Genomic DNA, 13,472 nt, shown 5'->3' with positions numbered 1-13,472 from the left:
CAATAAATGAGACTTGAAAACATGTCTTTGGGCAGCTTTCTGCAGAGCTGGCTGTTGTCACAGGATCTTGACAGGATCTAGTATAGCAGGATTTCACTGTCATGAGTATCTTCAGTAATGCTGCTTCATGTATCTAAGTAAAAAGTGACATGTATTGGCTTCCATGGTGCAGACCTGAAGGGAACTTTTCTTTGCGCAGCATAAAAATAGCTTTAAGGTAAAGCTGCTTTTTGTTGGCAATTGATATGCTGTCTGTGCCAGTTAAAAAAAAAATCAATGGGTGTCTAAAGACTCAGATTAGAAGGGTATCATTGTCTGTATTAAAATGGCAGTCATGTGCTTAAATCTTTCTCAGTTGAAATAAAACTAAATAAAAGAAGTTTCTAGAGTCAAAATAGAAAGTAACCCCCCAAAATGCATAGTTGCAGCCTGTAGACGTAACTTTTTATCATTGTCTACTTCAGTGTGCCAGTATGTTTTCTCTTGGTTCACAAATATACATGGCTTCACATGTTGATGGTAGTGTTCATTCCTTCACAAACTGTAAATTTAGTTTATAGTGGTAAGGCTTCCATTGTTTTTATACAGTAGTGAGTGTAGTGTGAAATCTATGGGAGCTGTAGGTGCTAAATGGGAAATCTAACCTGCTTCTGCACCAGTGGATGAGAAGGAAGAAAGAGAAACTTCCATGCTATTAAGATTCTTTGTTATATATTTAGCTGGCTATTTCATAAGTATGAAGTTTAAAAAAAAAAATGCAGCTTGGAGCTTTTTTGGTAAGGGCAATGAGTTAGGGATATCTTATTTAAGCTTTACTTTATGCAGTGCTATTCTGGCTGAACTTGCCCGTCACTAAGGAATACACACTGATCTGACAGACTAGTTATTCTGGGCCCAGAATGCAGAGGCTAAGGAGCTTATGTAGCCTTTTAGGCAGCAGCATCTATCAAAATTTTGCTACCCTGACTGAACTCTCTAGCATTCAGGCTTGCATGAGTTAGTGGATACTCCTTTATCTCCTGATTTGGCGTAGGGAGAGAATGTTCTGCAAAAAGTGTATCTTCATATGTAGCCCTCTTCTTCAGGAAAAGTGGTCTCCCTGATGAGCTGTAAGCCACTGTACTGTTCCATGTAGCTTTTACAAGCTTCTAAAATACAGCAATACTGCAACATAAGGCCAAACCTATTTACGGTGCTTTTTTCTTCTAAAACTGAAACAACTTGTGAATACTTTCATTTTACAAATGCTTTAAAGCTCTCATGGTAATCTCATTTCATGTGTTTTTTCAAGGCTTTGGGATATACCTCTATCATCCTATCTTTTTAGAAAGACTTGCTGTTTTTCATTTGTTGCTACTGAGTTTTCTACAGTGGTGCACTTCAGGAAGTGTGTTAAGACCTTTTACTGTGATAAAGGTTTGATAGTTGGTTTAACAAGAGAACATGTGTATGGAAGACATATAGCTGCTCTTACCAGAAATAGGAAAATCACAATTGAGTAAACATGTATGTACTGCCTCTTAGCAAGAAAATACTTTAAGGACATAGCAGGATAATTCAGGGACCAGATGACAGCATTATTTCATGACTGTCCTTTAGGATATAGATAATGGTAAATGGAATTAACACTAAAATCTTCAAGCTCTGGGTTTTTTTTCCTTTTAAATGAATTTCAGATTTAGATAAATATTAAAACTAGTATCATGTGAATGTCTTGTTGAAGAAGCTGAGCTGTCACTGAATCAGTTATGCATTTTTCTGTCTTGGACCATTAGGAAGAGCTACAAGCTACCTGTGTTCTATGACTGGGAATTTTTTTTTAAACCCAGGAGTTGTTTGATTGTCTGACATCTGTTGATGATGATTTGTGATAACTTTCATGTGTTTAGCACAAAATGATGTAAAGACTTACAGTCCTTTAAGTCAGAGATAAGTGGATATATTTAGCATTTTGCTCACTGTAGAGTGAATAAAAGCTGAAATAATACATTTAAAATTTGTGAAATTCAAGTACTGCAATAGCTGAACCCTGTTTGTCCCTCTTCTGTAGGGTGATACATAGTGAATCAAATGTCAGTCTTAATTGCTAGGTACAACTGTAAGTCTGGGGAACCAGATATAGGAACAACATAGGCTTAGCTGTTCTTTGTTTCCTTGCTTTCCAGGCGACAAGGCTCTGGATGGTTACAGTAAGAAAAAATATGTCTGCAAACTGCTTTTCATCTTTCTCCTGGGGCATGACATTGACTTTGGTCACATGGAGGCTGTAAACCTGCTCAGTTCCAATAGATATACAGAGAAACAAATTGTGAGTAACTCAGTCTCTATAAAAGATAAGCTGTTCTGTCTAATGCCCTGCCTCCGCTGTTTAGTCTGTAAAGGACTTTGCTTCATTCCCTACCCCTGTCTTAAAGCCTTATTTTGGATCTAGCAGTGATTCTGAAAGTAAAACACCTTTGTGCACAGGGAATCTTATACTAATTGTAAAAGCTAAAATGTGTACTCTGCGTAAAATTCTTACTCTTGTTAGGAAACTGCCTTGAGTCTTGCATTAAAAGGTAAGTAACCTTTTAATTTTCAGAATATCTCTTTAAATCTTCTTAGGTAAGGTTGTGTTTATCAGGTACATGTAACTTACTAGTGTCTGAATAATAAGCCAAACTCTTGATTTACTCCCATTCATCTAAAATGATTGAGTATATGCTGAAATAGATTATGAAATACTTAAAAACTGATAAATCAGGGTAACACTAAACTTACTCATTTTTGTTTACTTCATTTAATCTTTCTAGCCTTTGCTCTGCTATCTAAATATAATTTCTGCCTATATGTTTGCTGTTGGAGGAGAACTGTATGTCTCAAAGAATTACTTGTGGCATTTACAGAAAACATAATTGGCTAAAATCAATTTTCATTTTCCTTTTTCTGAATCACAGGGCTATCTCTTCATCTCCGTACTAGTGAACTCTAACAGTGAGCTGATTCGCTTAATAAACAATGCGATCAAGAATGATCTGGCGAGCCGCAACCCCACTTTCATGGGGCTTGCTCTGCATTGTATTGCTAATGTGGGTAGCCGGGAGATGGCGGAAGCATTTGCTGGAGAAATTCCAAAAATACTTGTAGCTGGGTAGGTATGATGTGCCTCCTTCAAATACACCACCAATAAACCTTTTCAGCAATTCAGTTCCATTGCAGCAGCTTAGTGCATGCTTAAAGCTATACAGTCCTGGGCTTGCAGTACAAATAATGACAATTTCCAGTAACTGCAGATACTTAGATATACCTGAGCATGGAGTTGCTTGTATAAGTGTACAAATACAACATGGAAATGAAGACTATGTCAATATCTTGAATAGGCTTTTCCAGCTTTGTTTTGATCAAGTTTTTGTTCTGTATAAATGTGTGGCAGTGAACACCCCTGAAATGTGTATGTTTTACTTTCCTTATCTCTCCTGATGAAAAGAAGAAATAAATGAACCTAAATAGATGTTTACACTACAGATTTTGTTATAAACTGAAGGTCTTATTTAAATGGTCCTGACTTCATAAGGAATGTGACAATGTTCTGTTGTGAGAGCTTTCTTGCTTACTCTACTAGCCATGTGTAGCTATTTAAACAACCATTCCTGTAAATGGCAAATGGTCACCGCCAACTTTCTAACTTAGCCTTTGTATCGCTAGAAGTCTCTAAACAGCCCTGGCAAATGTCTGGAGCTGTAGTTAAGTAAATCTAAAATGAAACTTGTGATTGCAGGGCTAATTTATTTTGAAACTTAAAATGTCCAAGTGCAAACAGTGCATTTAAACTCTTATGGATATGAAATGTTTTGGAATATGCATGAATCTTGCTTTATAACAAACTCATGTCTCTAATATTAAAAAGTAACAACTTGCGTAAGAACTGTATTAATAGTCTAAATGTCAAGCACTGGAGCTTGCAAATGTTGGAAATGTGCTTGCTCATGCAACACTAATTCTGACTATGTCTATTATGTGCACTGAGTTGGTGACGAGGAAGGATATAATGTGTGATATCTAGTTGTGGCAAAAATCTTGGGAAATACTTCTGAACTCTTGAAATAGTGTGTCTATAATGCCACACTCAAACACTGTTACTATTTTGCAGAGCTGAAATGTAGCATGGGCCAGAAAGAGAAGAATAAACAGCTAGCACCCGATCCTCAGTATGGGTCTGGTCTGGTGGAGCAAATGGGGGAGAATCTATCCTGTAATTCCACCTTTCTCAGACAGGGAATTCCCTATGTAAGGGTGCATGTTAGAGATAGCATGTTCTGGGGCCCTGTCAGGCTTGTTGCTGTCCTGTCCTGCACTGCCCTTGCCAGGTGCTATTCTCCATGTAGCATAATGGAGACAACACTGCAATGGTGAGTCATGGGTTTTAATAAGATAACCTTTAAAAGTTCCAAAAATTTCACTTAGGGTCATCAATCACAGACAGAGCACAGAACCTTCAGTTCAGATTTGTTTGAACTTTGAGCTGTGTTTATGTTCTGAGATCAGTTTTCAGGGCCTAATTCCTTCTGCATTTCTAAGAGAATGTATATAAAATGTGTATGTGTACATACACGTCACATCTAAGTGACCAGTGCAGAATGAGCACTGTCTGTTACATTTGCAACTCTAGTGTAGCTCCCTTGGCTTGAATATAAATTGGAGGGAGTGGACAGGGAGGGGAGGAATAGGATTATTTTCCGGTTTTTTAACCAAGGTACAAGTTGATCTCATGGAAAATTGATAAATTCATAAAGAATAGGTGGACTGAACTTCTACTGGGGATGTGGAGGTTTCTGAACATTTAACCAAGATTGCACAGTATAAACTGCCTCTTAAAACTTTCAGTGCTAATGCTCTGTACATTTTTTTAGCTGTTGTTTGTGCAACATACAAAATGCTTAATTAACTACTTTGTGAAAGGGAGTTTACTGAACTAGAATAGGAGCATGCTGCTCTTAAAATAGTCCATTTCTGTGCCAGCAGCATGGATGGCAAGGTGAATAATTGTGGGTTGCATGCTTGGTAATAGCTAGCCAACTTGAATGCTAGCTGTAGGTACTGAAGCTGTTGAGTAGTTAATGATTTGTATCTGATACGCAGGACCTATCAGAAGATCCAGCTTTGGTTGCATGCATAATATAGTGTACCTTAACTGTTTGACTTGAGTCAGTTTGGAAGAAGCTTGTTCTTGTGGTTAGATGAGCCTGTGTTATCTAATGAACTTTCAATTCTGATAAAAAGATGTCAAATGTCACTCGTAAATTGCAAAGAATCATTTAGAGGCTACTAGACATATGTAATGGTTGAAAACTTGACTAGTAAAACTTGCTGGGCAAAACTAAGAACAACAGATACTGTAACATAGAAAGAATTTTGTGAACTTCTGTTGAAAAGATGCTGCCTGGCTAGGGATGCTGAGTCAGTGCAAAGACTAGCGTAATGCTGGCCTGCAAGTACTGCTGTGACTTAACCACTGTATTTTAAATCCATATTTGTGTCTTGTAGAGATACTATGGATAGTGTGAAGCAGAGTGCTGCCTTATGCTTGCTGCGTTTATATAGAACTTCTCCTGACCTTGTCCCCATGGGAGACTGGACATCTAGAGTGGTGCATCTCCTCAATGACCAGCACTTGGTAAATCAGCTTCATTATGCTTCTCAGGCCTACTCTGTATAGAGAATCATGTCACTTCTGCTGTTAAATACACTATTAATTTATTTCTTCTAGAGTCTTTCAGGCAAGTGGGTTGCTGTTTTCTTCAGGCATGGGGAAAGAAATGGAAGGAGTTGTCCTCTTTTAGTTGCTGTATATATTGATTTTTAATAAAGCTTTGTTTACCTTTTTCTTGGAGATATAAGAATGGTATGCACAACTTCTTCTTTTGCTCTGGCTGTAAATAAATTAATCGTGTGCCTTGTGATCTGAAGTCATATTGCATAGGTGTAATACTAATTTTCCTAGGCCTTTTAAGACTAGACCTGCACTAAAAATGCAAGGCCTGATTTGTCAGTGCTTGGACTTCCTTGTCCTGTGGTGTCCATGTTGTCATTCTTATCTTGCTGGTTCAGAAAAACCTATTTTTCTAGATAAGAGACTCTATTTTTCCCCCCTGTCTATTACTTTATGAAAGTAAGGCTATTAAGACCTGTGCTTCAGCAGTAATAAGAGTGCTTTAGTCTGAAGTAATATAAAATGCTTGTGTTACACAAAGCTCTTTCCATGTTGGGTTGTCAGAAATCTTTCCTGGATGGTCTGCTGCATCCTGTTTCTTCTACTCATGCTTCTCTTGTGTAATAAGACAATTTGCATCCAGGCTTTATTTTAATATATCTTTCTGTTATTTTAGATGTACTATCCAAACATGAGACAAAGCTAGCAGAAAAATAGCATTAAATGCTCTGCAAGCATGGCAGTATCATGTTGTTGAAAATCCTGTTTGATTGGGGTCTGTATTGGGACCGGTACTGTTTAATGTCCTCATCAGTGACATAGACAGTGGGATCGTGTGCACCCTCAGCAAGTTTGCAGATGACACCAAGCTGAGTGGTGCAGTTGACACACCAGAGGGACGGGATGCCATCCAGAGGGACCTGGACAAGCTCAAGAAGTGCGCCTGTGAACCTCATGAGGTTCAACAAGGCCAAGTGCAAGGTCCTGCACCTGGGTTGGGGCAACCCCCAGTATCAGTACAGGCTGGGGGATGAAGGGATTGAGAGCAGCCCTGCTGAGAAGGTCTTGGGGGTACTGGTGGATGGAAAGCTGGACATGAGCCAGCAATGTGCGCTCGCAGCCCAGGCGGCCAATCATATCCTGGGCTGTATCAAAAGAAGTGTGAGCCAGCAGGTCGAGGGAGGGGATTCTGCCCCTCTACTCTGCTCTGGTGAGACCCCACCTGGAGGACTGTGTCCAGCTCTGGAGCCCTCAGCATAAGAAAGGCAAGGACCTGTTGGAGCGGGTCCAGAGGAGGAGGGTCACAAAAATGATGAGGGGGATGGAACACCTATCCTATGAAGAAAGGCTGAGAGAGTTGGGGTTGTTCAGCCTAGAGAAGAGAAGGCTTCGGGGAGACCTTATCGCAGCCTGTCAGTACTTGAAGGCGGCTTCTAAAAAAGATGGCGGCAATCTTTTTAGCAGGGCCTGTTGCGACAGGACAAGGGGGAATGGCTTTAAACTAAAGGGGGGTAGATTTAGACTAGATATAAAGAAGAAACTTTTTACGCTGAGCATGGTGACACACTGGCATAGGTTGCCCAGAGAGGTGGTGGATGCCCCATCCCTGGAAACATTCAAGGTCAGGTTCGACAGGGCTCTGAGCAACCTGATATAGTTGAAGGATGTCCCTGCTCATTGCAGGGGGGTTGGACTAGATGACCTTTAGAGGTCCCTTCTGACCCAAACTATTCTATGATTCTGAAGATGTGTAATTAGTCTAGCTACTAGCCAAATAAAGGGCTTTTTAATGTGGGGCTTTGTCATGGGGATAAACTTAGTTTTGTTGTGTATTAAAAAATACTTGAAGTGAAAGGTGTAATGGGCAGCATCTTAAAGTGTTATAAAATTGAATGTATTGCTTTGTTTATTTTCTAGGGTGTGGTTACTGCAGCTACAAGTCTGATCACCACTTTGGCACAGAAGAACCCAGAAGAGTTTAAAACCTCAGTCTCCTTGGCAGTGTCTAGATTAAGCAGAGTGAGTCCAATGATAACCCTGATAATAATTCACTGTTGCTTAATTTACTCAGCTTTCTAGGTCAGGCTAGCTTACTGTTGCTTATTTGTTCAGTTTTCTAGGTCAGATTAGTTTAGTGTACCATTACAAGTGAAGATGATTCAGTTTCACTTCATATAGCTGGTTCAGCTAATCTCTTAACACTTGTTGCTTACCAGGGCAGAAAAGTGTATTAGCTTGCTCAAACTTTCTTGGTGTAATCCTTGCTATGCTCCAAGTCTGTTAGCAAAAAGGTGTCTTTCAGCTACTTGTATTTGAAAGGATCCTCATGATGCAGCTGAGTTTTTAATCCTCATTTTATGTTACTGTGACACCAAAGAGTAGTTGGATCAGAGACTGATTCTGCAAACTTCTGCACAGAACCCTCAAAAACATAGCCTGTACTTCTTTTATCTAAGCTTCTTACAAGATGAGTCTTCTTCCTATTCCCTCTTTTGAGCTGCTGCTAGGTTAATAATCATAAGCATTTGATATTCCGTAAATGGGTATAGGGTGTTAAGCAGGGGCAGGGGGTGCAGGGAAGAGTGGAGAGACATTTCTGTAAGTTAGTATCTTCATGCTGGAAAACTTACGTTACTGTTTTGTTTGATTTTTGCCTTTTGGAAGGTATGCAAGACATGGGAGGATACTACTTCACAAATGTATTTTAGACCCAGATTTACACAGCATTATGCCCAAAATTACTTGTAGTTAGGAGAAATTTTAATTTATTTTAAAATATGAAGATTCTGTCTAATAACTTAAAAGCAAGGGAGTGCTGAGGGAAGTGCATAGCTGTTCTGTAATGGAGCATTAAGAATTAGATGGAATTTCTTTGAGCAGAGCTAGTGCCAAACTCATGCTTACCCTAGAATCAATGGGAAAGAAATCCATGAAGAGGGGTACTCCCTTTGAAACCTAATCTAACCCTTATCACATTTCACTGTGCATGTAAACCTCTTCTGTGAAAGCTATCTGTTCTTTGCTCTGGAGTATGAATATTACTGAAAGTGTGGGTTGGTCCTTCTGCTTTTAGTTCAGTCTGTCATAGCATCTTGTGCTTGAATTCCAGGTTCACCTATCAGCAGTCAACTATAACACTATATTTAGACTTTCTGTTGGCTGAATCTAGAATTGCTGAACCAAAAAAGTTAAGCTTTTACTTAAATGTTTTGGTGTTACAAGATGGTCATCTTCATTTTTAAGAAAAGCAAGTATGCTTTCAGGAAGAGACTTCCTAGACTCTACTGTATTTGTAAAACTTAATTTCTGTTACTAGGCAACCTGATGGTATAGTCGCAGTGTATGTACTGAATTAAACATTGCTTGTGACATTTTTTAAGCCTCTGTCAAAGGTGACCTACGGCATTCTTTGGGTCCTTCTCATGATTGCGCATCACTTAACTTCAGTAGCTGACATGCTGCCTGCTTATTTTACAGATTGTAACTTCTGCATCAACAGATCTTCAGGACTATACATACTACTTTGTTCCTGCTCCTTGGTTATCTGTGAAACTTCTGAGGCTGTTACAGTGCTATCCACCTCCAGGTAATGCACAAATCATAACAGTGGTCATCTCTTTTATGCAGTACACTATCTCCGAAGAGCTACTGTGCTGTAGTGTTGTTATAACTTGGAGTGCAAGCACATTGTCTTAAGACAAGGATACTGAAGTCTGTACTCTTGAGTGTTTCAGATTGTTAAAATTAAACACAACATAATTCAAAAGGCCACATAGCTTAGAGCAAAGTGTCAAACCAGTGTGCATCTCACAAACCAGTTGCAAGTGCCATTTTAAACATTCTTTAATGTTATCCACTATATTAAAGCCTTGAAATATATTATAGCGCAGATCGCATTTGGCTTTTAGTAACACCCAGATAGAACTGTGGCTTAGAATTCTTTTGCCAACTGTGTATTGGGGGAGGATGAACTGTTTTTAATGTATCAGAATACATTTCAGTTTATTCAGATTTAGCAAGGTGGAAGGCCTAAGGTAGGGATTAGGGTGTTGAGCAAAATGAAGTTGTCCAACGGCTTGTTCTTCTCCAGAAGACCCTGCGGTACGTGGTCGTCTAACAGAATGCCTGGAAACTATTCTTAACAAAGCGCAGGAGCCACCAAAGTCAAAAAAAGTACAACACTCAAATGCAAAGAATGCTGTGCTGTTTGAGGCAATAAGCTTAATTATACATCATGACAGGTAAGCTGTAAGAACACTTCACTTAAAAAAATCCTCTCATAATAGAAAAGCTGTGGCTTTGTCTTGAACACTAAATGGAATTTTACTGGGGGAAGGGGGAGAGAATAGAATATTTGCTTACTAGATTGGAACACAACCACAGCAATGGAATTGAACAGTATTAATGAACTGTGGTGCTGCCAGCATATTTTTTTATTGCTTTGTTTCTTGCAGATTTTTTTTGGTGTTTTATATTGACCCCACTACTCTGTTGGATTAGAGATTATTTGCTCACAGTATCTGAATTTTCATTTCACCAGCGGGGCATTCTAGCAGACACTTTGAGGCATTTTATGAAATTTCCACTGCAGAAATAGTATTCTGTACTGGGTGTTCTCAAACCTGTTGCTTTTAACCCTTTCACTTTCTCTCCTGTTCTGTGCAGTGAGCCAAATCTACTAGTCCGTGCCTGTAACCAGCTAGGTCAGTTCTTGCAGCACCGAGAAACTAATTTGCGTTACCTAGCACTGGAAAGCATGTGCACGCTTGCCAGCTCTGAATTCTCACATGAGGCTGTGAAAACACACATAGAAACAGTTATCAATGCATTGAAGGTAAATATTTAAGTGTGCAGTCTGTTTAAGTGTTCTCTCCTGCCTCAATGCCCTCTCCCCCACTACCCCAAGCCCCCCATCCCCAATTAAGCTAATAATACTTGGGCACCAAATGAGTTATTCTCAAAAGTCTGCTTTAGGTTTTTTCCTTAATCCTGCAAAATCTTGCTGTGCTGGCAACAATAGAGGTCAGCTTCAGTTTATTTCTGCAGCTTACTAGTAAATCTGATACTTGTAGCTGTGGCCCCTGTAACACTTCAGTATCTCCTCAGGCTGTAGACTGAGGCTAAATAATTCTTTCAAAACATGGAATTTCAAAACGGAGAATGCTGGGAAGACTTTGTTTTATTGGGGTCTTGCTGGTATCAGACATTATTCCTTCACTACAGTAGCTTATGGGGAGCAGTAGAGCAGATCAACTTCCACTGCAGAATCAGAAAGTCAAGAGACCAGAAAGACACATTCCCAGGCCATGTTTATGTGAAAAAGCAGAAGTCAAAAGGGGAAGGCTGACTTGCATGTAAATTTACTTGCACACTTCAGTGTTTACATGTAATGTGTTCTTCCAAGCTCCTGCTGCAGCATATTAATACATTTGTCTAACTTTAAAGTACATATCTGCTCTAGCTGGGCTTCTGTTGATATAAGGCAAGTCCGACACTAAACTTGCAGGGTAGCTAGTTGCCTATTGGCCTGGTGACAATTTGACAATTTCAGCTAGTCATTAGTGCATTTGTGGCCAGTGGTGCCAGTTACCCAGTGCACAGTGGACCACAAACTCATTCACTCTAGTTAGGGTAATAGTGGATTATTCTGTACAAACTCCTCCATCCTTTTCAGCACTTCCACAGATTTGAATATGTATGCTACAGAAACAAAACCCAATGATTTGAATTTTTGTTAATACTATCTAAAAGCAGGAAGCTGTCTGAATCTCCAGTGACCTCTTTCTAGGTGACTGAAAGTGAGAATAACATGAGAAACTCATAGCTTGTGTGAAGGGTATATCTAAGTTCATTCTGCATCTGAAAGATTATGAAAATGCATTTTTTTAAAATTTGATGAGGGATTATAGTAAGTTTCATCTCTTCAGTAAGTTGCATGTACTTTCCAAAAAAAATGAAATCATCTTGACCTTTTGCTGTGTGTGCTTTTGCAGACTGAAAGAGATGTAAGTGTACGACAAAGAGCTGTAGATCTCCTGTACGCAATGTGTGACCGAAGCAATGCCCAACAGATTGTGGCTGAAATGCTGAATTACTTGGAGACTGCTGATTATTCCATTAGAGAAGAAATTGTGAGATATTTGTGTTTCCTTAATTTTTTCATAGCTGGCTTTGGCACAATATGGATCACTTATTGATTGGGATGCTAGATAGTCTGTGATAGAGATTCTTTTTCATGGTGGTTTAAAAAAAAAAAAAAACCAAAACCAACCCCAAACACAAACCCCAAAACCCTAAGTTTGTAGTCTAATAGCAAAGAATGTTCTTTGTTTGGGTTAAACTAATTGGGGGGTGTGGTGTGTGTGGAAACTAGGAATTTTAAAAACTAATCTTGGTCTCAGGGCATTGCATATAGAAAGTGAAGTGAGTTTTATCAGTGCTTGAGCAAATACAATCTCTAGATCTGAGGGTTATGTCCTACTCTAGTCAACTGTTCAATAGCTTCAAAAATTAGTGTGATAAATACTTAACTTGTAGGTAGAACTTCACGCTGTGTATGTTGTGAGAACATTCTCTCAGTCTAAGGATTCCCAAAAACAATACCTTATAATCAGCTAAGAGAGGGGCATGATATCTATCTCCTTCCTCCCAGCAGGAAAAAAAATGCAGAAGTTGAAATACTTGCTGAACGACCTTCGTAGAATGGTAGCCAAAACCTGTACTTACAGTAATTATTTAGCTTAGTTATGTGCTAAAGTTTCTTGATGGAGAGGTTAACATAGAATACAGTGTTAGTTGATTTACTTCTTGTACTGTCTTGTTGCAGTTGGCAGTCTACCCTGACTTGGCAGATAATGTGAATTTCATTCTGTTAATTTACTACTCTTAAAAGAATAGGTCAGTATAAATGCAACTGATAACAAATCATGTGGAGGTCTCTTCCTATGCTGATTGTTTGCTTCAGGATATAGGAATCTTAGCTGACTTTTTCAGGTCATACTATAGTTTGGTGACTCTGGTCTGCGTCTGCTAGCTTGAGTTTCCACTTTTTTTTGAGAGGTCTCCAATTTCCTACTTGGTCCTGTCTCAGTGATGGCTTAGATGTTGTTTTTATAGCAAATAGTGTTCAATAAATTGCACTGGACCAGTTGAAAAGCCACATATGCAACATATTGGAATGCATTATGGGGAAAGCATTATGTACCTGGTAACAGGTGTGTTCTGGCACAGAATTTCAATGTTCATCTTTCACCTTAGCTGTGGGAGCAAGTGAGCAAGCTGACGCATCTGAAACTGAGGCTTCCGGGCTATCATGGGGTATCACTAGGTGTATATGGAAGTGAATCTTGATACACAGCTTCTACTATAAGCTAGTCAACCTTCTTTATTCTATTATGTGTGTTCAGGTTCTGAAAGTTGCAATTCTAGCTGAGAAGTATGCAGTGGATTATACCTGGTATGTGGATACAATCTTGAATCTGATTCGCATTGCTGGTGACTATGTCAGTGAAGAAGTGTGGTATCGAGTTATTCAGATTGTCATCAACAGGGATGATGTTCAAGGGTATGCAGCAAAGACTGTTTTTGAGGTGAGAGGAACTGTTTTCAATTCCCTTTCAAAATGAGGCAGGAATTAAGTAAACACCACGTGAATCTAGCATGTGCTTCCCCATGTTAGGGAGGAGTAAAAATATGATCCTGAATACTTCACAAAATGCTGTTGAAGCTTTCCGTAACAGTAGCATCATAGATTTTTAGAGCCAGAGACTGTATTAAGTTGATG

At 39.1% G+C, this 13,472-nt stretch overlaps 1 protein-coding gene across 1 annotated transcript in view; it reads left to right on the top strand.

Moving 5' to 3' along the window:
* AP2A2 (adaptor-related protein complex 2, alpha 2 subunit) overlaps positions 1-13,472 on the top strand; it is a 52,579-nt gene that overhangs the window by 24,762 nt on the left and 14,345 nt on the right. The window contains exons 3-11 of the mRNA XM_009323439.1: positions 2,166-2,308; positions 2,937-3,130; positions 5,524-5,653; positions 7,607-7,708; positions 9,167-9,275; positions 9,780-9,930; positions 10,355-10,523; positions 11,683-11,820; positions 13,096-13,278. Of these exons, the coding sequence (XP_009321714.1) occupies positions 2,166-2,308; positions 2,937-3,130; positions 5,524-5,653; positions 7,607-7,708; positions 9,167-9,275; positions 9,780-9,930; positions 10,355-10,523; positions 11,683-11,820; positions 13,096-13,278 (1,319 nt within the window). The remainder of the gene's footprint in view (positions 1-2,165; positions 2,309-2,936; positions 3,131-5,523; positions 5,654-7,606; positions 7,709-9,166; positions 9,276-9,779; positions 9,931-10,354; positions 10,524-11,682; positions 11,821-13,095; positions 13,279-13,472) is intronic.

Source organism: Pygoscelis adeliae, unplaced genomic scaffold (genome assembly GCF_000699105.1).
Source record: "Pygoscelis adeliae isolate BGI_AS28 unplaced genomic scaffold, ASM69910v1 Scaffold5, whole genome shotgun sequence".
Classification (NCBI taxonomy): Eukaryota; Metazoa; Chordata; class Aves; order Sphenisciformes; family Spheniscidae; genus Pygoscelis; species Pygoscelis adeliae.
The sequence above is the reverse complement of the archived record's forward strand: the minus strand, read 5'-3'. Positions and strand labels throughout refer to the sequence as shown.